General features: G+C 41.5%; 1 protein-coding gene across 4 annotated transcripts in view; it reads right to left on the reverse strand.

Moving 5' to 3' along the window:
• The window catches only part of Epsti1 (epithelial stromal interaction 1), a 100,871-nt gene that overhangs the window by 2,752 nt on the left and 72,367 nt on the right, over window positions 1–25,752 (reverse strand). Inside the window, exons 8-11 of one of the 4 annotated variants that reach the window (XM_052190894.1) lie at window positions 24,380–24,412; window positions 22,479–22,559; window positions 11,843–11,916; window positions 5,118–5,217 (exon numbers count right to left, since the gene is read on the reverse strand). In XM_052190894.1, the coding sequence (XP_052046854.1) occupies window positions 5,118–5,217; window positions 11,843–11,916; window positions 22,479–22,559; window positions 24,380–24,412 (288 nt within the window). The remainder of the gene's footprint in view (window positions 1–5,117; window positions 5,218–11,842; window positions 11,917–22,478; window positions 22,560–24,379; window positions 24,413–25,752) is intronic. The other 3 variants (XM_052190895.1, XM_052190896.1, XM_052190897.1) reach the window with 3 other exon arrangements.

The raw sequence follows: 25,752 nt of genomic DNA on the forward strand, positions 1-25,752 counted from the left end.
ATAGGCCTAGACTGTCTAAGAAAAGAAAATCAGAGGAAGCAGTATATTATCTCTGTTTTGGTTCCTGCCTTAAATTCCTTCTTGATAGACTATAACCTATAAGATGAAATAAACCATTTCCTTCCCAAGTTGTTTTTGGTCATAGCATTTATCATAGAAACAGAACAGCAAACTGAAACTTTGGGTTTGCAATTCTGGGATGAATACAATTTAATGGGGTTATATTTTTAAAGGTCTATAAAATATGGTTTTTTAAAAATATGTATGTTTATGAGTGAAAGTCCCTTTGTATCTTTTTAATAATTGCATGTATGACTATAATGTATTTTCATCATATCTACTAACTTCCTCTCCAAATCTTTCCTATATCCTCCAACACAACCATTCTCAAATTCATGTTTTTCTGCTCTGTAATTATGGCTACACACACACACACACACACACACACACATACACACACACACTATAGAGTTCAATTAATATTGCCTGTAGGTACTTAGAATGACCATAGGGTCTTGGAGGAAAACTGACTTTCTGTTCCTCAGAAGCCACCATCTCTCTGTAGCTCTTCAACTAGAGTTAGCACCGCATATGCCCTTTACCCACCTGTGCTGAAATGCTGGCCTGCATGGTCTCATGCAGGTCTTGTGTAGGTAATCGCAATGTTGGGAATTCATGGGTGTAACATCCCAATCATGTCCAGAAGAAACTGTTTCATAGAGTCTTCCTGATCCTCTGACTGTTACAGTCTTTCCACCCCTGACCTTTAGATGGAGATGTCCCATTTGGGAATGAGCACTCCACACTCATTTATGCTTTGCATACTTTGAGAAAGCCCAGTTGTGGTTGTTGTTGTTGTTTGTTTTTTTTTTTGTTTTGTATAGGTACTGGGCCATCATTATCATGCAGCCAGTAGTCTTAACTGAGCTGTCTCTGCAGCCCCTTAGCTGACTTTAATTGTATCTTAGTTCTGCTCATTATTCCAAGCCTCATTCTTATTTTGGCAAATGCTTCCTACACAGCTATTTTAAATTCAATAACTATTCATTTTTCGATATCAAAGTGTTCGCTGAAATCTTTTGTTGTGCTCATAATGTAAAAATCTCAACGACTTGCTCTCTTCTGTGTACAGGAGGTTCTAGACATGGTTTCTTGTTTGGGGTATAGCAGCAAACAAAGCAAATCCAAGAGACCCAACCTGTGCTCAGAAGGGTTTGAAAGTAGTCAGTCAAATGTAGCCGTAGATGTGTGAGAAAAGCTTCGGAGAACAGGAAGAGTGTGGTGGGCAAACAAAGTGGGCTGTGGGAGGGGCTAAACTAGGAGAGCCAAGGGAATCCTATTCATTCAGATGTGAAATTCAGGAAAGCTCTTGGAGGAAAATAAATCACACAGCTGCTTGAAAGGAGAGTATAAAGGGAGAAGATGGATAAAGGCCCTAAGCTGAAGCAGCCACAGGATGCTGAGACAGATCCAGCCATGACAGGAAAAAGCCAAGAAGTGAAACAGGGTCCACCTTGAGTAGCACCCTGTAAGGCCATGCAAAGGATCCTAGTTTCTTCTCCAAGTGGGAATTCTATGAGCCCTTGGCACGTTTTAAAGAGAAAATTGACAAGAACTAACCTCTGTTGCCCTCTTCCTGAGAACAGATTCCAGACATGTGATTATAAACAGAAAATACAATGCAAGTAATGATTGTCAGGACTGCAGATTGAAGGATTGCAGGGGAGGTATTGGGGATGATTGAGCTCCTGATAGCTAAAGGTAAGTTGTTGTACTGGCTGGTTTTGTGTCAACTTGACACAAGCTGGAGTTATCACGGAGAAAGGAGCCTCCCTTGAGGAAATGCTTCCATGAGATCCAGCTGTAAGACATTTTCTCAATTAGTGATCAGAAGGGAGGACCCATTGTGGGTGGTGCCATCCCTGTGCAGGCAGTCCTGTGTTCTATAAGAAAGCAAGCTGAGCAGACTAGGGGAAGCAAGCCAGTAAGAAACATCCCTCCATGGCTTCTGCATCAGCTCCTATTTCCCAAGTTCCTGCCCTGTGTGAGTTCCTGTCCTGACTTTCTTTGGTGATGAACAGCAATGTGGAAATGTAGGTGGAATAAACCCTTTCCTACCCAACTTGCTTCTTGATCATGATATTTTGAGCAGGAATAGAAACCCTGACTAAGACAGTTGTAGACATGGAGGTTGAAATGCCCATTATATATCCTAGGAGACACAACTAGACATGCAAATCTGGAGGAAAAGGATTAGGTTGAGACTAGAAATGTAGTAAGCACATAGAAGGTACTTAATTTCTTCAGACTGTACAAGGCCACCAAGGTAGGGATGAAATAAAGGCAGGAATGTGACTTCCCTGTGGAACAGAGAGATCTGGGAAAGGATAATGGTAAGAAATGGCTACTGAGGTATCTGGAATCCCAGGGTGGTCAAGTGTCCTAGCAGCCTCCAAAGAAACTATTTCAAATAGTGAAAAAAATTGGAAAGTAGTCATGGATTGTTCACACTGTGGATATTGTCAATGAAAAGATCTTAAAAAACAAACAAACAAACAAACAAACAAACAAACAAAAATAACCCTACAGGTAGGATGGGCTTATAGAAAAAATAGAGGCAGACAAGATGGTGTATACCTATAATCCTAAGCACTAAGACAACACAGGATGTTTGAAAACTCCACCCTACCCTGAGCTATGAAGAGATAGCCTTTCAAAAATGAAGAAACAGAGACAGCAAATTATCAATAGGCTTCATGTTGGTTCATGTTACACTGGTGGAATTTTCTACTTTTGATGGTCTGTTTGGTAATTCAGGAGAGAAGGGTATTAGTAGAACAAAGTGTCCCACTGGGTGAAAGAGGGAATGGCCCATAATTCAGTGAGGCAGATGCCTGTAGGAGGGATCAGGGCAGGAGTCTGAGGAAGTCCTCACCACTGGTTCTTTCAAATGAGAGGAGTCAAGAACAACCTTGAGTTTTGATGTGCCTGTCCTATAAAAATGTACCAGATGTTGTGGAAAGCCTTAATGGACCCTCACCAACAGCCTGGAGGGCTGGCAGGGCAAAGGTCCTGAGTAAAACAAAGAAGAGCCTCTCCCCACGAACTGCTGGTTAAAGGGAAGTTCTGAGATAAACCGCGGGATGTTCCAGCCTGCACAAACTTCAGATGTCTCCACCAGGTGACCCTTATCTCTTCCTGCTGAAACTGCCAAGAATGCCTTTGCCCCTCTCTTCTTTGTTCTTGCCTTGAGGCAAGCTCTTCCCCTGAAAGCCTTAAAACCTGTGAACCCTGGAAAATTAAATGAGACCTCGACAATTGAACCCTGCCTGGTCTCCTTTTTCTCTCCCCCCTTTTTGACCCTCAGGTAGCACCTCTTCAGAACCCTGAATAACTGGACCTGCTGGACGGGTCAAGATGTCATAAGAATATGGTGATCTTCTCTTTCATCTTTTGAGTCTCAGAAACAGTTTGTAGCTCACTCTCCAGGGCTCACCAATAGTCACCGGGGAGCTGGCATGCTAAGAATCAGTCCCTTAGCTCAGTCCCATCTGATATGCGCTCACATGGTTCCCTGTCTTCCCATGGATCCTGGATACTTTCCCAGGAGCTTCCTAGATGTTAGAAGCTGTTAAGTAGTGGAGAAATGGAAAGTCAACAGTGAATCTAGTCCTGAACAAATTTTGATTTCCATGTATGTTTTCCTATGACTCCTACTCACACAGTCTCATGAATGAATTGGGGCCTTGTGTATGAACTCACACAATGCAATGCTAAGTGTTAAAGCATCCACTGTCTTGCATGTTGTCCAGATCCTGAATGTCATAGCAGAGCGAACCAATACACATTGCAGATCAAGTAGACACATCCAAGATACGTTCTTTACAAATGTGTGTATGGTCAATTATCTTCAACATGTATGTTTTAATAATATCTATCAAGTTTAACTTCTAGCTGCCTTCTGGGCAGTCATGCCTAGAAGATTGCTAATATGTTGATTTATCCACAATGAGCTTCTGCTCTTCCATTACTTAGTAAGTTATTTATTTTGCAATTTCCAGATTAAAAGGCACTTGATTTTCTGTGTTCGTGTTTTATTATTATATTTATTTATTTGGAGGTAGAGCACACCACGGGGTGCATGTAGAGATCCCTGATGGCTTGTAAGGAGAACACTCTTTCCTTCTCCCATGTGGGCCCCAGGGGTCAAACTCAGATTGTCAGGGTTGATGACAAATACCTTTATCCTCTGAGCCACCTCACTGGCCCAGCACTTGATTATTTTGTTGGATTTTGATGATTCAAAAATATCTATTGGATCTCCTCACTCCAAATATACATGCATATATGTACACACACACACACACACAAATACACAGGATTTAATTAAACTACAAAGCACACTGTGATTAATTCTGACTCTGCACATTCTGTAGCCACACACATTTTGAGGTTTGGTTGTTGGTTCAAAAATGCATTGCACACAAAAACACATTAAATATGCAGAGTTGCAAGGGTTTTTCTTCCCAAAGAAATATGTAAGGGCATTTCATCTTCCAAAAGTACTTTTGCTTATAGAATATTTTTTAAAATTATATTGTAGTGAAAAGTTAATCCTAGTTTCTTTGATGTGCTGGTTTCACAAGGAGGACCCATTCCTAGGGAAGAATGCTTAGTGTTTTCCTAGCCCCACGTCACTTCAAATTTCCCTGGGGGGAAAATGTTCATTCAATTTTGTTTTGGGTCTGAGCAAACTGTGATCAAAAGCTTTCTAGGTCAGGCACAGGCTAAGAACAAAAGGCAGATGTCTTTTTTTTTTTTTAAATTGGTCCAAACTGAAATACCCCTCCCCCTCTTCTCTTTCCTCCTCTCTCCATTTCTTCCCTCCTCCTTCCCTCCACTCTCTCTTCCCTGTTGAATTTATATTAATTACTTTGGCTGCCCATCCCAGCACATAAGAATGAGAATGAGAATGAGGTTGATGATGATGATGGTGGTGATGGTGGTGGTGATGATATGGGGGTAATTCACAATATACTTTTAAATGCACACTTATCTTTGTGTTTTGACTTGGAAAGATAGTTTTTTGTTTTTTTAAGAGAAAAGAAAAAACTCACCCAGCTGTCGGTACTATTCATATTCCAGCAGCCTCCAGACTGCTCGAGGCCACCTGGTTGACTTTTGCCTTGGAGTCGGTCCAGAAAAGCATTATTTACCCTTTGGAACAATGGAAAAAAATGTGCATAAGTAGCAAGCGTGCTGCAGGGCTAAAAGATTTTTTTTTTTTTTTGAGAACCAAATATGCTGTACAAACTGGTGTGGGGAATACATCTTCCCTCCAGCTTAGAGGAGATCTATAGAAAGTGGTCTAGTGACATTTGGGCTCTGGTGACAGTCCCTCACTGAGGCTGGTGCAGGTGTGGCTCTAGCCAAAAGGGCATCAGTTCTCACCATGAGTGTTTCACTTGCTAACGTGTCCGTCATCTTAGCAAGTGCTCTGGTCACTGGAGGCAGGAGACAGAAGCTAAAGATGGAAGACAGAGATGGAAGAACCAGAGATAGCTAAACGGGGTCGTGGAAGTGGAAAGCTCTCGCAGGGCTGTGGCAAGAGAATCACACGGCAGGAGGACAGACTGAAGAAGAGCAGGCTGCAGGGAGAGAAGGGAAGTTCAAGTTTCAAAAGACAGAATAAGTACACCTTTCTCTGATGTTCTGTCATGCTTGCAGCCACCAAGTTCAAAAATTAAATCTGAATTAATAAGACAATTATTTTCACAGAGGTCAGGAAAAGGGCTGCCAGCTCAGTGATGCTCTAACAAGTTCTCGCTCAGTGTCTATGAGTGGTTGATTTTAGGGCTGCCTGTGGGTACCAAAGGACACTGATGCTCACGTCTCTTCTGTAAAATGACAAAGCACTACCACACTTCACAGATCTTCCTGTATGCTTTAAACGGTCTGCGGATTACTTATAATATTTAATACGGTGTCAGTGCTACCTAAAGAGTAAAAGCACTTAATGCACTGTAGTCTTTAAGGAATGATGCAGGAAAATTGCCACAGCACATTAGCTATAGACACAGCATCTATATGTTTTTCTGAGTATTTTCAGTTCAGTTTGTTAAAGCCATAAATAGACTCACAGATCTGATGGGGTGACTATTTCTACAGGTAGCTACCTGGATTAATCATTTTTCTAAATAGCTGTCTTAATAGCATTTCAAAACCATCCTCTAAGTCAGCTCTGTAAGGCTGATTAGGGATGGGGACTCAGGAGCCGGATAAATAGCAATGAGTGACATAGAAGACTAGAATGTTCTTGGGGCAGAAATAATGCCCAGCATAAGCAGCTTTTCAGCACACCCTGTAGGCAGAAGGGAAATGTGGGGACTGAGCACATTAGCCTCATTTTCAGTCATGGCTAGCAGAATTGGGTCGTGGTGAACAGTCACAAGTCACACCTGAGACAGGGGACTATCAAGAAAGCAATGCCTGGGTGGCCCGGTCATATAGGTTGTCTGTGCTCACTCAGTGCTAGCCAAGATATCAACTGTATCTTGAGTACTGAGGAGCTGCTTCTCTACAAGTCAGTTCCCCCTAAGCAGCGGCTGCATCTCAGCTTCATGTTCTCAGCCTAGAAACCTATGCAAATGCCACAGCCTGCTCACTGTGGGATTCCATGTCTGAGTCTCGGCTCTCCATCTCTCCTGCCTGCCTGCTGAGAAGAATCTTAGTAAATTTCAGCCTTGGATGCTAAGCAGTGGGAACTGCCTGGTGAGCATATCAGGGGCACTCTGGACTGAGGACACAGTGGGGCTGCTTTTATCACATGTGAGTGTGTGAGTGTGTGTGTATGTGTGCATGTCTATGTGAGTGTGTGTATATGTGCATGTGTGTGAGTGTGTGTAAATGTGTGTGTGAATGTGTATGAGAGTGTGTGAGTGTGTGTGTGTGTGAATGTGTGTGTGGGGTGCATGTGAGAAGAGAGCGTTTGTGTGGGGGTGTGAATGTGTGTGGAGATGGGGGTATGAGTGTGTATGTGTGCATGTGAGTGTGAGTATGTATGTGAATGTGTGTGTGGGTGTATGAGTGTGTGTGAGTGTGTATGTGTGAATGTGTGTGTGGGTGCATGTGAGAGAGAGTGTGTGGGTGTGAATGTGGGGGGTTGTATGTATGCATATGTGTGCATGTGAGTGTGAGTATGTATGTGAATGTGTGTGTGAGTGTATGTGTGTGTGAGTGTATATGTGCATGCTTGTATGCACATATATATGTGGAAGCCAGAGGTCAGCACTGGGTGCTTGCCTCAATTTCTCTACTAATTTTTAGGACAGTGTCTCTCACGAAACTTTGGTCTGATCATTTTGGCCAGACTGGCTAGCCAGCAGGTCCCTGTGGTCCATCTGTCTCTGTCCCCTTCATACAAAATCACTGGGGCTAAAGATGTAGCATTTTACACAGGTACTGAGAATCCAAACCTAAGTTTTTATGATTGCACAGCAAGCACTTTAGGGCTGAACCACCTCCCCAACCCCTTTATCTATCTGGACTTTTGGTCAGTCATAAGAAAGACCTTTCTCTGTTCCCCAGAGCCCTCCCATTGCATACAAGCCACTAGATGTCTTAATGATCTTACTGATCAACCACTCATGCCTCTAGCCACCATTCCGGCTCCATCAGTACCACTTCCCTGGGTTACTGCCTCCACCCACAGCCCTACCCTGTCATTCATTCTTCACACCACAACCCAGTCTCCTGAGTTAGAAAAGTCATCTTGCCTGCAGTGGTGGTTTAACTAAGAATGGTCCCCATAGGCTCATAGATGTCAATGCTCAGTCACCAGAGAGTGGCACTATTTGAAAGGATTAAGAAGTGTGACCTTGTTGGAGGAAGAGTGTGACTCAGGGTGTGCTTTGAGGGTTTAAAAGCCCATGCCAAGCCCAGCGTCTCCCTCTCTACCTTCAGACCAGGCCATAGCTCTCAAATACTTCTCCACAGACATCCTGCTTCCCGCCATGATGATAATGGACTGAACCTCTGAAAGTGTAAGCCAGTCTGAATTAAATGTTTTCCGTTATAAAAGTTGTCATGGTCATGGTGTCTCTTCACAGCCATAGGACAGTGACAGAGATACATTTGGGACATTCAAAATCCACCCTCATTTCCACAACAGAGCCTTTGCACTTGCCGTCTTGCTGACAACCCGGGGCTGTTCAAGTAGTGTCTCTACCTCTGAGTCCCCTGTGCCTGATTCTCCACACAGAGCACTTGGCACTGAGGTGTGTGTGTGAGGCCTTTGGTCACCTATGCCTGCAGGTACCCACTCTCTGATATCAACCTCGTGGTATTCACCACAATTTTGAAAAGTCTCACAGTGTCATTGTTGACTTAGGTTTCTGTCTTGCAGACTGTGATTTGCATGTGGCAGGGGCTGGTTCACGCCACTGCTTAGGACAGTGACCTTGTTAGAGGAAGTGTGTCTTAGCAGAGTGAGACTGTGACCTGCTAAGGTACTCATTGAGTGAATGAGGCTTCTAGGCACATGTTCCCTGTATCCAGTGCTGCAGACAGAAGCTGGGCCATGAAGAGCCCATGGACACGGTGTACAAAATACACACAGCCCAGTGCCAGCAGCTCTGCCTGGCTTTTCATAAGGCAAGGTAACAAACAGGTTTGCTCACAATCTCAGCTAAGAAGAAATGAGACTGAGCTCTTGGGGGTGCTTTAGGAAGATCCTCAGCTGGCTTGTCCACTGCAAAATGGGCCAAGCAAAGACAAAGGCAGTGCCCGGCTGGCTTCTCTCCAACTCTAACATGACTCCAAATAGGGGGGAATTGGTTCCTGGTACATTGTTTTGGACTGGTCTGAAGCTATGTGGGTTTTCTGCTCTGGGTTTTTTCTTCCCTGAGGGTTAATTTGGATTAAGAACTATTACTTAGAGATGGTTTGATTTTCCATAAATCAATAGGGCTTATGTTGTCATTCACCTTACAGTCCAGATTCATCCAAGCCTTTGAACCACCTTTCTATGGGACTCTTAAGTATTTCTTTTGTTCAAATGGTTATGCAGGGGCAGGGGCAGGGGCCAGGGCAGGTGCGTGTGCATGTACAAGGACTAATTGCGGGACTCGCTGAAAAGTTTGCACTGGATCCCACAAGTTTTCTATCATAAATTCAGGATTGAGTGCTCTTGTGAGTAATCTCCAACCAGGAGAAAGCTTGCTGCCTTTTGAACTCTAGTAAACTTATGCCCACAGGGTATGTCTAACTGATGTACCCTGTGCACATACTACAGAGCTGGTACTGTGCTCCTAGAAGAGATGCCATTATTTCTGTTCATTAAGAGGCTATTGGATGTGTATCTCAGGATACCATGGGGACAGACTCTATAAACTTTAAAGGCAATACAAATGCAAGCTCTTTTCAAAAATTGATCAAGAACATAAAATATGTGTGTCTAAAGACTTGATTAGTTGTTTCAATGTTGATTACCGGAGTTTATTATCCAGAGAGATTTCCTGGTGGGTTTAATTTGGATCTGTGTGTCACCAAAATCAATAAGAGAGAAAATAAACAGTCCCACCAATACTTATGTATTTCCAGGTATAAACAACAAATTTAAAGAATGATGGCCAAGATTCCTGTGACAAATAAAGCAGCCCTTTCCACCTCTAACCACACATTTAGTTGGCACCCATCCAAAGTTAATTTATTAGCAATGGGATTATTAATGTGGTACATTGCTATCTCTAAGATGCTTAAGGCTTTTTAATATAATTAATATAGAAAATAATTGGCTATAAGTAGTAACCACTGTATCTATAAAAACAATATTAGTACTTTTCTAACCAAAAGTTTTTTTTAAAGAGAAAGTGAGCAAAACCAATAAAAGTAGCTGGATAATTAATTCATGGCCTGGTTTAGAAGTAGGGACAATGAGGTTCAGCTTCTCTAACAATTGATCTCACCAATGTCGTAAGGTTTTCATGTTCTCCTGAATCAGAGTAAAACATGTAAACTCACATTTACCATTTTAAAAGCACTTTGTGAGAACAATAGCAGCAGCATAGGCTACTCAGAGGATAAACAGCACCCACCAGCACCCACCAGCAGTTAGCAAATCCTCAAAACTGGGACATCCACTGCACATCCTTCAAAGTCTCCCAATTACCAAGTGGAATCATTACATTTCAAAAATATACTTCAGTGGGGCTGGAGAGATGGCACAGCAGTCAGAACCCTGGGTATTTCTTCAGAGGACCCAGGTTTGCATTCTAGCACCCACATGGTGCCTTATAAGGCACTCCAATCCCAGGGGATTCAACTACTCTCTTCTGGTACTGAGCATGTACAAGATGCACAGATAAACATGTAGGAAAAATACCTTTAAACATGTAAATAAGCAAAGAAAATTAAACAAAACCCACACTTCAGTGATGGGGGAAGTTGGATACATAAGTCATCCCACTTACAAAAATAATATGCTTCCTTAAATCATGAAAGCCCTTACATCTGCATCTTAGAAGATACTCCACCCAGGTGCCTCCTGGGAAGAACCTTTCATAATAGAGAGAGTCTATATAGTGTTATTAGCAATGTGTTTGCTGTGAGATTGTGTAGGTTACCAGTGTCAGAAGCTACACCCATAAAGTCTCATCACAGGACTGTCCAAACATGAGCTGACTAAGGACGATTCCAATAGGTAAGCCAAAGAGCACAGAGAGAAGTCCAAGTGGACTTGTCCCTACACAAAGAACTACAAGAAACCGAGGAGTAATAGGAGTGGGATTAACAGTCTTCCCAGGGAGGAGTGTGCCAAATGGTTATCTAATACCTCATGGTGAGCCAGAAAAATATACATACAAGTAACATTATACAACTAGGACAAGTAAAGTTATACAATTAGGCAAGTTCTATTTAGGAGGATGTGTGTGTGTGTGTGTGTGTGTGTGTGTGTGTGCGCGTGTACATACACATACACACATATATATCCTTTATTATATATGTTATACACATACACATATGTAAGTACATTTCTATAATAACAATTACTGAAAAAGAGAGCAGGGATTTCAGAGAGAACAAGGAGAATGGGGAAGAGTCTGGAGGGAGGGAAGGGAAGGGGAAAACATTGTAATTATATAATCTAGAAAATAAAGAGTATTCAATCTATTAAAATTACTGCTTCTATCTTGAGTTTTTCCTCCATCCTAATGTATTAGTCAATGTAAAATACCTTTAATGAGTTTTTTCCCCAAGTGTTTGTGCCCAAACACTAGGGTCGAACTGTCTATGTCAATCCACTAACTCCGAAGTCACTTTCAAACAGTAACATACAGCCTCAGAGGAAAGGGGACAAAAATCGCAATGTAAATAAACAGAAAGTATAGTTCCACCTTCTTTCTTTATGCCAGTGCATGCATGTGCACACAAGTACGGGTACCCATGGAAGCCAGGGAGGGGTCAAAGTGTCCTGAACAGGTGTTACAGGAAACTGCAAGTGGCTGGATATGGGCAATGAGAATTCAACTTTAGGAAGTGCTCTTAGCCAGTGATCCATCTCTCCAACCCCATGATTTAGCCTTCTCATGTGAGCCTGAATGCCCTTAATCCAGGAGGTCTGGATATTCTGTATGCATGCACATATGTACGTATACAAGAGAATATATGTATGGATATGCTGCAGTTGGCATATCACATACACTGTACTGCAGTAACAAAGATTTAGGGGTGATTTGGAGTCCAGAACATTATTTAATGTTGCTCTAATGTTTTCCCAAAATGCCGCGCAACTTTATAAGTAATTGATTTTACCAAGGATGCTCATTTTATTGGCTAGTTATACCTCCAGTGCTCGGCTTGATGGATTTGGGCTCTTTCTTCCTCCTGGTGCTGTCCTTTAGTTTCCAGTAATTTATTCTAGGAACAATAAAAGTTTTAAGATATGGTTTTCAATTAACACGGTTGTACAGAAGGCACCCAAATCAATTACACATTTAACCTCAGCTGGTGCAACATTTCACTTTTGAAACTTCTATTTAAATCTATTTGGACATGAAATTATTTTCCCTCAATAAGCAGGTAGCAAAAATAATTGCAGCTTAGTCTAACAGAATAGCTCCTTGAGTGTAAAATTGTCAGATTAAAAAGCCAATGGGCATGGTCAAGAAATTAGACCAAGGTGTACAAAATGCAGAGAAGAAAACACAATGTGACTCAAACTCATCTGTGTCTTACAAAGAAAAACAAATCAAATTCGTTTCGTTAAGAACATCACATAATGCCATTTCTTAGTATTTTTGTAACCTTTCTTTCCTAGTAAAAAACCATTGCAACTTAAAAGTAAATATTGAACTCAATTTTGCAATGTAATTCTGTTGGTAAAGAGTTCTCAGCCTTTGCCAGGGAATAAGTTCTCCCCTAATATTGAGCAGTTACATCTATTTTTTCTTTAAAGTTATTTCTCTTGCTTCAAGAACTTTAGGTTCTCTAGGTATTCTTGGTTTCAACTACAACACATAACTGTGAGTCTCTAGTTTCTAATATTTGATTGTCTTCTTGGAAGGACTAAGTTATTGCAGACACAGACACTCCATTATTGGCTTATACCACAGGGAGAGCCAAATGCCAGGATTTCCTGAATCCCTGTCATCTACCTTCAGGTAGAGCAAGTTTTAATTTTATTCTCAAAGACAGACAAGAGAAGAAGAAAGAAAAGCGCTAGGCCCAGGGATAAGCCAGCCCTTGAGCTACAGAGATTTTTCTCGTAAGTATTACACTGTCTGTCCTGATAAGTGCATCCCAATGAATGATCATGCTCGTGGCTGGTGTTTTAGAACCACCACATTTCCTGGTGAAAAGCTAAACTGAAAATTCATACTGACTTTTTCCTTTAAACTTCATTTGAAAGTCATCTCAAAAAAAAAAACCAAAACACTTGTTTCTTATATATTATAGTCTAAATCTATTGCTTTCCAGACTCTATAGAACATTGGTTCATCCTCAGACTTAACACAATGCTAGTAAGTGAAAAGAGAGATTTGTTTTTTTTTTACAAAATTATGCATACTATTCACCCATTCAACACTTCCCAAGAGCCTGGATGTCAAGTCTAGTGCTGGAGTTGTCACTGTTCCACAATGACATAAAGTCTCTATTTCTTTTAATCGCATTTTTCTCCTGGGGACCAAAGCCAGGGCCATGGATATGCTGTATACGTGTTCCGGCCCTGAACATCATCCTTCCCCTTCTACTTTATGACTTTAATACACACACACAAACACACACACACACACACACAGTTTTAACATGTTATCAATTAGCGAGGCATAGTGGCACAGGACTGTGCCCTTAGCCCTCGGAAGGTTGTGGCCTGAGACTAAGTTTGAGGTTAGCCTAGGCTACCTATTAAGACCTGTTTCAAAGAATAAGTCAACACATGGGAAGCATTTACTAGCACTCCCCCCAGGCTTACTCTAAAGTCACTGGCTGTTGCCCCTTCCTTTGACTCTGTACCCATTTCAACTCCTCTTGTGTCCCTGTTACTGTTTAAATTATCTCCACGATAACCATTCATATTGTACTCATGAAACTTTCTTATATTCACTTTATTTCCTATTATGGAATGAAATTTATGTCTGTATTACTAGCCTCACACTGATTCCCACCCTCCTCCTCGTACAGCCCACTCTCGTTCTTCTTCATATAGCCCACTCTCATTCTATGAAGATATAGCCCACTCGAGTTCTTAAACCCTTCTACACATGGCCTGAGAAAATGACTGAAGAGCTGTATCAACCAACAAGGAAAAGGGAACGCCACACAGCGAAGGCCATCGCCAAGAATAGAGGGTGTACAGAAGAAGCCAGGGCTGTCAGCTCAAGGCTGCTCTCATCTTCACCCAGAGAAACATGAATCAAAAACCTGAGATAAAATGTTTCTACCAGATTTACAAAACCCAGAAAAGTCTGACAGAGCATGGGGCACATTCACTTTGGTAGACCAAAATTTCATTTTTTGGAGCACAATATAGCAGCAATCACCAAGAAATAAAATGCCCCTGCCCTCTGTAGAAGGGTTTGAGGATGAATAGGATGTGGATACAGATGTTTCCAGCTGTGTCCAAAACTGTGAATGTTAAGAAGCAAATCTTAATGTCTCTCAGTGAGAAGCAATAAATAAGGTGGATCGTCCACCTAACGGAAATCTATGGAACAGTTTCAGAGAATAAGATACAGCTTGGGAGGGGGAAGGGCTGTAAGATGCAATAATCGATAATAAGCCAGAGCAGAGACTGGGATGAATAAAGCCCTTACCACAGATGCATGAGAACTCACATAAGAGCTGGGTGGACACAGTAACCCACCTGTAATCCCAGCATCTAAAGGCCCAGGGCAGTGGAGGCTCCTGAGTTCAGTGAGAGATCCTACCTCAAGTAATTAAAGTATTAAAGTGATCAGGGAAGACGCTTACCAGTAATCTCTGCCCCCTGCCACATGAACATATACATATGCACACACTGCACGCATGTATGCATGTGTCTATACACATATGAATGTCTATGAACATAGGCATATATACTACATATTCATTCATTCATATACATGTACATATAACCCATACATATATAAAACACATGAAAAAATAAAAATGGAAGCCTAGAGCAACTTTCTAAATATCCATACCTAAAAATAGAAGCTATATACAAATAACCATTTTAATATTTAGATTTTTACATTTTATTTGCATGACCATTTTTCATGCATATATATGCAAAATGCACATGGTATATGTGTATATATATATTTTTTTAACTCATGCAAAAGGCTACCTCTGATTTCTTAATATACCATATGTGTATCTGGTACCTGTGGTGGTCAGAAACATGTGTTAGCATCCTTGGAACTGGAGTTATAGATAGCTGTGAGCTACCATGTGAGTGGTGGGAATTGAACCTACATCCTCTGCAAGAGGAGACAAGAGCTCTAAATGACTGAGCCATCTCTCTACCACCCTCATTTTCAACTTTTAAATGTTTGCATATATCATATTTAAAATATCTTGTAGAAAAATTCAAGAAAATGTTCATTGCCATTGGTAGAGAACTTGGATCATAGATAAAGAAAGTTTTATCATCTGACGCACCTTGGCTTTTATGATCTATTTATGCACATATTACTTCCTTATACCAATGATGGTAATTTATAATTCATGCAAAGGCTACCTGTGCTTTCTTAATTTTTCTCTTTGTTTAAAGATGCTTTAATTAAAATAAGCAAATAAGTAAACACATATTCTAATAGGTACAGTTTTTTAACTTTCAGAGGTAAGAAAACAGGAAATGAGTATATTAGGAAGCTTAGCACTGAAGGGGAGAAGGAAGGAAGCAGGAGGGATGGTGACATATCTATCTTCTTGCAGAGACAAAGATGGGGAGAGGGAGGACCTGTTGGGAAGCAGGAACAGGGAGCTGATGGGCCAGAGCCATGGCTGTGCAAGAACCTAGCTCCAGATGGCGGAAGGGGGAGGGGGGCTGGTACCGCTGCCGTCAGGATTATTTTCTGATCATCAGCATAGTGTATTCCAAAGAGAGTCCGATTTTTCTTCGGTACCAAGAAAGATAATTTCAACTAATTAATTTGTTCTGCTGAACTGACAGCCGCCGAGGATGTGTCTGCATGCCTCATAAACATGTCTGTGGCTTGTTTCCTTGGGTTCTCTCACAAAAGGGCAACATCTAGTTAGGTGTTGTTCTGGTCCCAGTGACTGAGGCGGTAACACAAAGAAAATCAAGATGCTGTGACGCACAATACACCAGACACACGATCTTTATCTCGTTCGGTGTATATATATGTTAGGGACCAGCCTCTCCCTCGACACCTGCATTTGTGCAAATGCAAGTTCAGTGCAGCTCTTCCCCAAAGGAAACGGCCTTTTAAAATGGAAGCAGCCCCAGGATGAGCCATGAAACGAAGCTAAATAAATAAATAAATATTCTGTTGAACATAAGTCCCAACAGTAACACAGAAAGACAAAGCAAGAAAGGCAACCAAGAGAAATGAATATTCAATGCTTTTAAGTATATCCACATCCCCAGGCAAAGAAGGCACTTTGAGGAAATGGGAAGACACCATCTCAACATGTCAAGAATGGAAAAGTGTAAACACTGGTCTGGTAGCCTATTACCTGTAAGGAACCTGTTCCAAAGGAATCATCTGGCTAAGGCTGGAGGTAGGGAGCACGGTGTGCTGGAGAGCTGTTACCCACCTTCAGTTTTGAGGGACTTAGGACATGCATTTCCTGATAGAGATAAGATCAGCTCTGTGCCTCTGTTTATTTCCCAGCACCCTGCACTATCAGGTACCACATTCAGACGTGTGCAAAGCTATGGAAACTTTGAGAAGGGGTGAGACTAGAGCAAAAGACCAGCTCCAAAGCAACTCCCGAGTGCACTAATTGAAAATGAAGATGGGGCCGTTTGGAAGTCATGTCCGATTCCGACTGTGGCGAGTCCAGACACGGTTCAGCCTGGCTGCTTCATGTAAACATTCAAGTACCATCGCCTGACGGGATGGATTTCTCCCAGGAGAGGATGTTCTTTCAGCTCAACTGGAGGCGGAGCACAGTGGAAGCAGAAGGGCCCGGGCCAGGAAAAGAAGCCCTGCCTTTGAATATTTGAGGCAAAGACTTTGAGGGGATGGGAGAGTCTGAAGGGGCCTCATTCCGAGGCTCCCTTCCAGAAGGGGTACCGCAGCTGAAGGACAGAGATGACCTTGGCCAGCAAGAATGATGAGTAAAGATTGAAAGGATCCTGGGAAAGAAAGAGGCGCCCAACCAAATGGAAGGAAATAAGCACCGAGGGGTAAAATGGGGGAGTCAAGAAAATTATACAGCGAGACGGAACACTTACGGAAAACGATACACTCTATGACTAGGTTCCCCTTAACTAGTGCCTGTGAGTGCTATCATTTAGTGTCAGTATTAAGAAACGGAGTCCAGCTCCACCATCTTTGATTTTACCATTCTCTGTGTTTCAGCTAGAAACATTTCACATCAACTATCAACTCTTTCTAAAAAAAAAAAAAAAACAAACAAAAAACAACTTTGCTGAAGGTTTGATTACTGTAGAAAATGTAGAAACTACAGAAAGAATTATAAAAGAAAACAAATAATTAGTCAGGAGACTCCTCACCCAGAGATATGTTCCTAGAACAAATCCCTGTATTTCCTTCCTGATTAAACAGGGTGATACAGATTATCAGGCTTAGCGTGTGCCAGGCGTAAGGATCAACTCTTGAGATGCTTCTTCTCATTTGATCCTAATGAAATGTCACGAGGCAAATACCAGCACCATCAAAAACACACACAGGGCTGGGGCAAGGAAGCAATCTACACAAAGCGCGGGTGGACTTAAAAAATCTGTCTGCACTCTATTTTTAATCTCTGCTTTCATTTTCACAAATGTGAACATATTCCTGCCATTAAGATATGCTGGCAACTACCATATGGACTTCTGGAATCTTCCAGTCTTCTACCAGGGAACAAATCATTTCAAATTTTCATTAATCATTAATATTAGGAAAATAAATGTGTGCATACTTCTTTTGGACATCTGTGATGGTCTGTGTATGCTCGGCCCAGGGAACGGCACTATTAGAAGTTATGGCCTTGTTGGAGAAGGTGTGGCTTTGTTAGAGTAGGTGTGTCACTGAGGGCGTGGGCTTTAAGACCCTCATTCAAGCTGTCTGTAAGTCAGTATTCTGCTAGCAGCCTTCAGATGAAGATGTAGAACTCTCACCTCCTCCTGCACCATGCCTGCCTGGACACTGCATGCTCCCACCTTGTTGGTAATGGACTGAACCGCTGAACCTGTAAGCCAGCCCTCCTTATAAGAGTTGCCTTGGTCATGGTGTCTGTTCACAGCAGTAAAACCCTAACTAAGATAACATCTCTGATTATTCTCTCATAACAAGTGCATATCTTTGCTAGGCATGATGTTGTTACAGGTTCATCATCTTAGTGCTCAGTAGGCTAGCCTGGGTTATTTATTTCATAGTATGGCACTCTGTCAAAAATAGATAGTAGGTAGGTAGGTAAGTACATAGATAGATAGATAGATAGATAGATAGATAGATAGATAGATAGATACATAGATAGATGGATGGATGGATGGATGGATGGATGGATGGATGGATGGATGGATGGATGGACGGATGGACAGAGGGACAGATGGATGGATGGACGGACAGACTGACGGATGGGCGGGTGGGCAGGCGGATGGATGGGTTGATAGATAGATAGATAGATAGATAGATAGATAGATAGATAGATAGATAGATAGATAGATATAAACAAATAGCACTTATAACTATTGCTTCTTTTTAAATGATAGTGCCCAAGAGCCTCTCACTTTCTCCTGGAAGCAGCAATCTCGTCCAGCTTGTATACACCATATTGTAAACACTACTCTAAGTTCCTGCTCCAGCAAACATATGTCAGTAGTAATATTTTTTGTGAAGTTTCTCACTTAATTTCTCCATTATTCTCAGAGTTGAGATTTAGAAAGGATTTTTCAAAGTATTTTTAATTTCACTGGAATTAAACTCACAAATTATTTTGATACAACAGTAGTTACTACAGTGTTGGGTTTTTCCACCCAGAGACATCACTACCTCTGTTCACTCAACTGGACTTTTATGAATAAGAGGAAGCTATGCTCTGGTTTGTTTGTTTATTTGTTTTAAGCTACTTAATGATTTTTTTTTCACACGGTTAAGTTCTCGGGCTCCGTTTTTCCTTACTACATTTTCTAATCAATTTTCACTGGCATTTGAAAGAATGACAAATCTTGATAAATCTCTTGTAGCCAACTCTCACGTGGACTTCAATTTGACTAACCACACTTCAACAGACCCTCTTGTGTAGGCAAAGTGCTGCCATCCACAATCATTAGCTTATTGCCCATAATCAGAAGACTTCCTTTTAAATTTTCATTTCTTGCCTTATAAAGGTGGCTAAAATAATTCTCAAAGCTCATTCTATGCAATATTAATAGTTTTCCATCAAATAGCTTTGAGGAACCCTGGGTGGGAATTTCCACAGTGATCTTGGTGTATCTGGCAAGGATTGTACACATCTTTATATTGCTCATTTCCATTACTTTGGCACTAATAATAGATACATTGGGGGGGTTGTTTTAGAAAGTTATATGTATGCTAAGAATAACTTTTTATTATAGTTTATTAAATTTTAATTGACAGAATTTAAAAATCTGTCATTTTTTTTCCTGCAAATTTAAAGATGGCCAAATATATTTTCTCTTGGTAGGTTTTCCAATTGCAAAATGAAATGAAATATAAAAAAATTTCAATTTAGCTAGTTATCTTTGCATTCTTAGAATAAACTCTTTTGTCTTGATAAATAATTATTTAAGAGAAAAAAATCTACTTCGATTTTCTTTTCAATATTAAATCTTAATCTTTTGAAACATATCTAAAGGGTCTTTACCTCTCCTGTGTGTGTGTGTGTGTGTGTGTGTGTGTGTGTGTGTGTGTGTGTGTGTGTGTGTGAAACAATTGCTAAAGGAAAGCCAAACATGTTTAACCCTTTTCCTTGGTCTGAAACAGTTTCTGAGCACAAAGAAAAAAAATATTAATCCGGCCTGTAAAAAATTTCGAAGAACTTACTTTTAAGCTTAGTCTGTTGGAGGGCAGAGAACTCCCAGAAAACTTTCCAAATCAAGATGTTTTCATTTGTCTTTGTGAGTTTGTAACTCTGTCTTTTCACATTCCCCTCCATGTAGATTTTCTCTCATCAGCATCGCCTACCTGCAGCCTTAATCCTCTGTAGCACCCCTGGCTTCTCAGTTCTAATGCTGCACGTTTGTATTGGTGCATTTAATCTCCCTGATCCAGCATCCGGCTTACCACAGATTCCTTCATCCCGTGACTTTATCTCAGAATATGCTGCTGGAGTATCAAAACAGCAGCTTCCCAAAGTTTCTAATTATTAACTTATTAATTTCTGTTTTTATCTTAATTACTTCCTTTAGTTTCACGTACTGTTGCTGCTGCAAATTCCTTGGTGCAGAATTCATGTCTTTTTTTTCTTTCATATTAAATGGATTTAAAAGTTATAATTTCCTCTCTCTGTGCACAGCTCTGCATGCGTTCCCCATAAGATGCCAGCGCAGTACTACATTTTTTTATGGCCTCCGTAAACCATTTTGTTTCCTGTTTACACGTCTTCTGGTTTTCTTTGTTACCTTTCCTCTTTTTAAATTAAACCAATAACCATGGAAAACTCAGGAAGTACAGTCAACCTATGAGGGACTTTAGGAAAGGCCAAAAATGTATATATAAAAATGATGTATCCCTATGAGGAGGATACGCTAGAGCTGGGTTAACCATGCCTCCAAAGGAGCTTCGCACGGGAATACTGACTGTGGTCTCGCCAAGGGCACCAGCTGGAGGACAAGAGCCAGAGTATTGTGGCGTGGGTATGTTCCTCAGGCGGGAGTGCTGAACAAAAGAGGAGAGAATGTGCACAGAGAAAACAGGGCAGTATGCCAGTGACCATGGAACCAAACATCCCGCAGAAGGACAGCGGCTGCTTATCGTGGGTGTCAGCATGTCCAAACAAACATAAGCAAGAAGCACCATATTAAGAAACAAGTGCATAAGCGGTCAGATCGGGGTTAATGGAGTTGGTATAAAAAGTAGAGATCTTTAATAACTGTATAGCCACCATCATTAGAGAGACTATTAGAGAATGTTAGACTCATAAGCAAACCGTTGCTATGATAAGGCCAACGGGCAGTTTTGGTAAGCAAATGAACACAGTCTATGTGTCCATGGTGGAGACTGCTGAGGGAATGTGTTTGGTGGAATGACCCAGGACCTTCTTCAGGACGAGATGCAAAGGGAGGATGCAAGGGAAACAATGAAGATGTATGGAGGCGTGACCCTACGCATGCGCATCTGGAATCTGCTTGATAGATGTCCCGGGAATGGTGAACCACGATGGAACAGGGGGATAAACTCGGATAGAAAGCCAGAGAGATACATGCATCCTCAGATCTGGAGAGACAAGCAGAGGCGGCACGGAAGATTAAAAACAGAAATAGAAGCGCCGTAAATCTTCTCATAATTTGGGACGGGAGGGGAAGAAAATGATTAATAACCACAACAGAGGAAATGCAGCCAGAGATCATAAAAATAAAGAGAATCCTGTGAACGGAATGCCAGTTACGCGGCGAGAGTACAAATATGTGCAAATGAACTGCCAACCACAGCAAATGAGAACGTACCAATCCACAAATGAGAAGAGACCACGCAACAGGGTAAGGGGAAAGCCAGCCACTTTGATCGCTACAGATATATTTTAAACCAGCGACTGGGTGATTAAAAACTAAATCAATAGACAGAGAAAGGGCCACATGAACACCAAGAACAGTGGGGTACAGGAAATATTAGATAAAATACAGAGAGACCAAAAGGAAATTTACCTGAAAGAAAATTAATGAGAAGAACAGACTATTTCAAAGCAATAAACAATCTACACTCGACGGTAGGTTCTGCCTTAGCATCACTGAGCAAATCTACAGCCTCTGTTCCCGGTGAACACCAGTCCCAGTCAAGGGGAAGTGGAAATCCCCTGCACACTGTGATGAGTTAGATTAAACCCTTGGCCTGGCATGGTCTCTCCATTTTCTGGCACATGGCCCGTGCAAAGTGAACGGAAATCCTGGCGACGAGCTGAGGAGGTAGAAAAACAGTAGGTTGTCAGCTCAGTGAGGGACCACAGGGCAGGTCTCCCAGCACTGCATCTGCTTCCCTACAGCACAGAGTGTTATGCTGTCCTCAATGCCTATGCAATTAAAAGCATGACACGTTGCTTCTCTGACTCCTTTTAATTGCCTATGTGCTGAGCCTGCTTATCAAAAGCAGGTTTGGCCATCAGATCACAGCCCTGAATGGTTTTAGTCGCCAGACCGCAAATTTTAAATTGTGAAAATCCACCATTAGGAAGTGCGGAGGTCCTGCACCCTCACTCTCACCCCACACCCCACACCCACTGGTTTCTATTGTGCAGAATGCTTCACGTGTATGCACATACTTTTATACCAGTTTCATGATGCCTGCTTCATTCAAAGCACTGGAATCTTCTCTGGATGCCATCTGTACCTTCATAGACCCTTGGTCACTATGTGGGGGTTGGTTGTGTTTTGTGTTCCTATGTGTGTTATCATCTTCTTTGTGAGCTGCCATTGTCAACTGTGGGCCACTGTTGGGCTACATACACAGAAGTCATGCCTGGAAGGAGTCACCTCCATAGACGAACAAACCCAGAATCGTCCTTTGTTTGTAAAGCGCAGTCAGCTTTTCCAATTTCTAAGACTCCAAACATTTCTGCTCACCAAGCCTTCAAAAGCACATGGTACTTGAAGCAATTTTCAATAACAAGGAAGGCTTCGTAAATACCTTCTGATGTCCACCCCTCGTCTTTTGCAGTTTTGGGTTGTCTTCTTTCTGTGGAGAACCCTTTTGTGCCTGGCTACCAGCCTGTAAAGGTACAACAGGAGAAGCACCACTCTCAGTGTATTAATCTCCCTACCAAGGGACTGCTGTTAATAACTCAGCCTCCATGTGGAGCGCACGCTAAGCTTTCCATACACACTTGCTTACTGAGTGATTGATGCACACATCTGAAGACATCCCCTGGGATATATAAAGAGAAGGCTAGTGTAAGCACAATCACCCAGCACATTTTAGAGGATGATTTAAATGTTTGTTTAATTAAGCTGTAAAAAAAAATTTTTTTCCCTTGGAGATAACTAACATAATTCATCCCTTCTGGTGGAAAGCTGAAGATGTTTTCAAGATTATTCCAACTGACTGATTGGTCCCTCTCACAGGCAAGTGGTAGTGGCACTGACTTTAGAGTCACTGTTTGACCACTGCTCGTTAGTGGTATTCTATTAAACTCTGTCAACTGGAGATTGATACAATTGTAATCCCAAAGATGTACTTCTTTCGAAGCCTTTATCTGTTCCCAAAACACAGTTCTATTCCCAAGAAGAGGAAACAAAAGCCTGTTCAGGCAGTGCAGGAGCCTTGGAAGAGCCAGCTCCTTTAACAGGATATCTTGCAGTCTTTCTGACTCCCCATTATAGCCCTGGCCTAGTAGCCAGGGTCTACTATTGTAAAATATATGAGATTTCAAGTAGTAATGGTCCCTGACTTACAGTTCACTTGTGATGGTTTTTACCCCTGACTTTATGGTTGTACAGAAATGAAGTGCATGCAGTAGAACTGAGCTCTGATCCTCTCCCTGGCTACTGATAGGTAGTAACACATTACCTCTGGATGCTTGGCAGGGGAAGCAAGCCACAGATCCCATCAGCCACACAGTCAGGAAGATAAACAACTGGCTGGCACTGTGACATTGCTAAGCTAGGATGTTCTCTGGGTTACATACATTAAATACATTCTGATTTGTAATATTTTCAAATTACGATAAAAGGGTTTATCTGGGAGCAGCCTCATCGTGAGCCCAGACTTTCTGTATTTCGTTCATGTGTCACGTTGTTTTTCTACCTCCCACTGACCTTGTAGCCCCAGCCTCCTAAAGGCAAGAAGCACAACCTGATAACCTAATGCTCCAGAAACTCCACTCCTGGGAGCACCGTGTAGGAAAGCCACATATTTCAGGCCCCGTTCTCTGGATTAATAATCCAGATAGCCCATGTAGGCTGCCTCCCCCTGTTCCTTTACTATAATTTTTCTCAAGTACTTCTTAGACCATTCCCCAATTCTTATAACTATAAAAATCCATCTCCCAACAAATAGCAAGAACCTCTCTTCAGGGAGGGAGAGAAGCTTTCAGAATCACATCAGGCAGAAGCACCAGTGAGAAGAGTGAAGCTCTGTGTGCTCAGAAATCCCTCATATGCCCAAAGCCTACTTTATCACATGAGCAACCTGCACACCAGGACTTTCTCTTATCTATATTCCCAAACAACACAGCTGTGATAAAGCCACAGCAGGTGGGTAGCGGCTCTCTCATGCTCCTCCCCTTTACATTAGAGAAAGCCAATCTTAGTCACAAACATTCTATATCATCAGATCCAGGGAGTGAAGAAGAATGTCGGTAAATATCATGCTTTGAACAAGGAGCGTGAATTCTACTTGAGTACTTTCTCTATAAATGTATCACACTACTCTGTATCAGGATATGAATCTTAATTTTCAGTTGCAACATAAGTTGCAGCATGAGATACAACATAGAAGATACCAAATAAAAGGCTACAAGAACCCGGGAGTCATGGGGTACCTTAGCTATGGAAAGCTCAAAATTACCTGCAACCCTAATTCATGCTTACCCAGCTGGAATCTCTAAGCAGAACTGGAAGTTTCTGTTTAAAAAAGAAATACAGAACAAAATATATTTTATTTTCTATTTTTTTCTTAATTCTTAATAGTAGCCAAGTCTAAATCACCACATTCACATAATTTTATAGAATTAAATATTCACTTGATATTTATAAATATCATATCTATCTTTATTTATAATAATATATTGATATTATATATCAATACATAATATTGATATTGATATCAATAAAGTTTTGTCATCAAAGCAAAACACAACTTTATCCATTATAAGCTATACTACCTACATTTATTTGTAAACTATACTTGAGCCTCCTGTGTACAAGTATTACATCAAACGAGATCCCAGATATTAGTAACTGTTGTGGTAATCTTTCCTTACATTATGTGAAGGTGCGTCTCTGTATTTTCAATTGTTAATACTGGACTGGAAAAGAACTAAGTGCCAGCAGGATTTTGGTATTGTCATGTCTATGACTCTTCACCAAGTTTTCTATTTTGTAAAAAAACATTTGTCCTTCCTTGCCTGCCTAAAGACAATCTAGAAATCTATCAGAGGTTACGTCACAGCTGATTGGTTGTAAAAAGGACGGAGGGCCAATAGCTGGGCAGGAAGTAGGGGGCGGGACTCTGGTCAGAGGAGAGATGCTGAGAGCAAAGCAGAGGTGGGGATGGACACTGAGGAGACGGACGCGGAGCGCAGAGGAATAGAGATGTATAGAGTTCGCCATATGATGGGTCGTAGACTATTTGAGCTAGCTGGAAGACTGCCCATGCAAAAGGCCTAAGCTTTCAACTTTATAGCAGACTCCATAGCTTATTTATACTGCTGGTGAGTCCAAGAAAGTTCCACTAAAAATAACATTATGTGGAAGCTGACGCATGAGACAATGATTACAGCACCAATGCATGATAACCATCATGACAAATGAGGCTAGTAAAGATGACATTTAATAAAGAGGGTCAAAGACACCTCCTCCACGTGGGTGGCACTAAGCAGATAAAGAGAAGAATATAGCATCCTGTGAACAAATAACAAATCTCATTGTTTTAGCCAGGATCTAGTCCTAAATGGAATGTTTTCATTAAAGCCCTACTATTCGAGGCTCAGAGATCTCTGTGGAAATGGAGAAAGAGAGATGCTAAGATCCAGAAGCCATGACCGCAAGGAAACGGTGTCTGTCAGACATGGCAGGGTTGATGCACATATGAACTCTCAGAGACCATGGCAGCCCATGAAAGACTTGCCCAGGTTCAAATCAGATAAAATCCTAGCACAGAGAAGGGGAAATGGGACCTGGGTCCCACCACTACCCAAGAAGCCATTTGCAATGGATACCTGCTGTGTGTTTTTGTTTTGTTT

Source organism: Apodemus sylvaticus, chromosome 8 (genome assembly GCF_947179515.1).
Source record: "Apodemus sylvaticus chromosome 8, mApoSyl1.1, whole genome shotgun sequence".
In the NCBI taxonomy this organism is placed as follows: Eukaryota; Metazoa; Chordata; class Mammalia; order Rodentia; family Muridae; genus Apodemus; species Apodemus sylvaticus.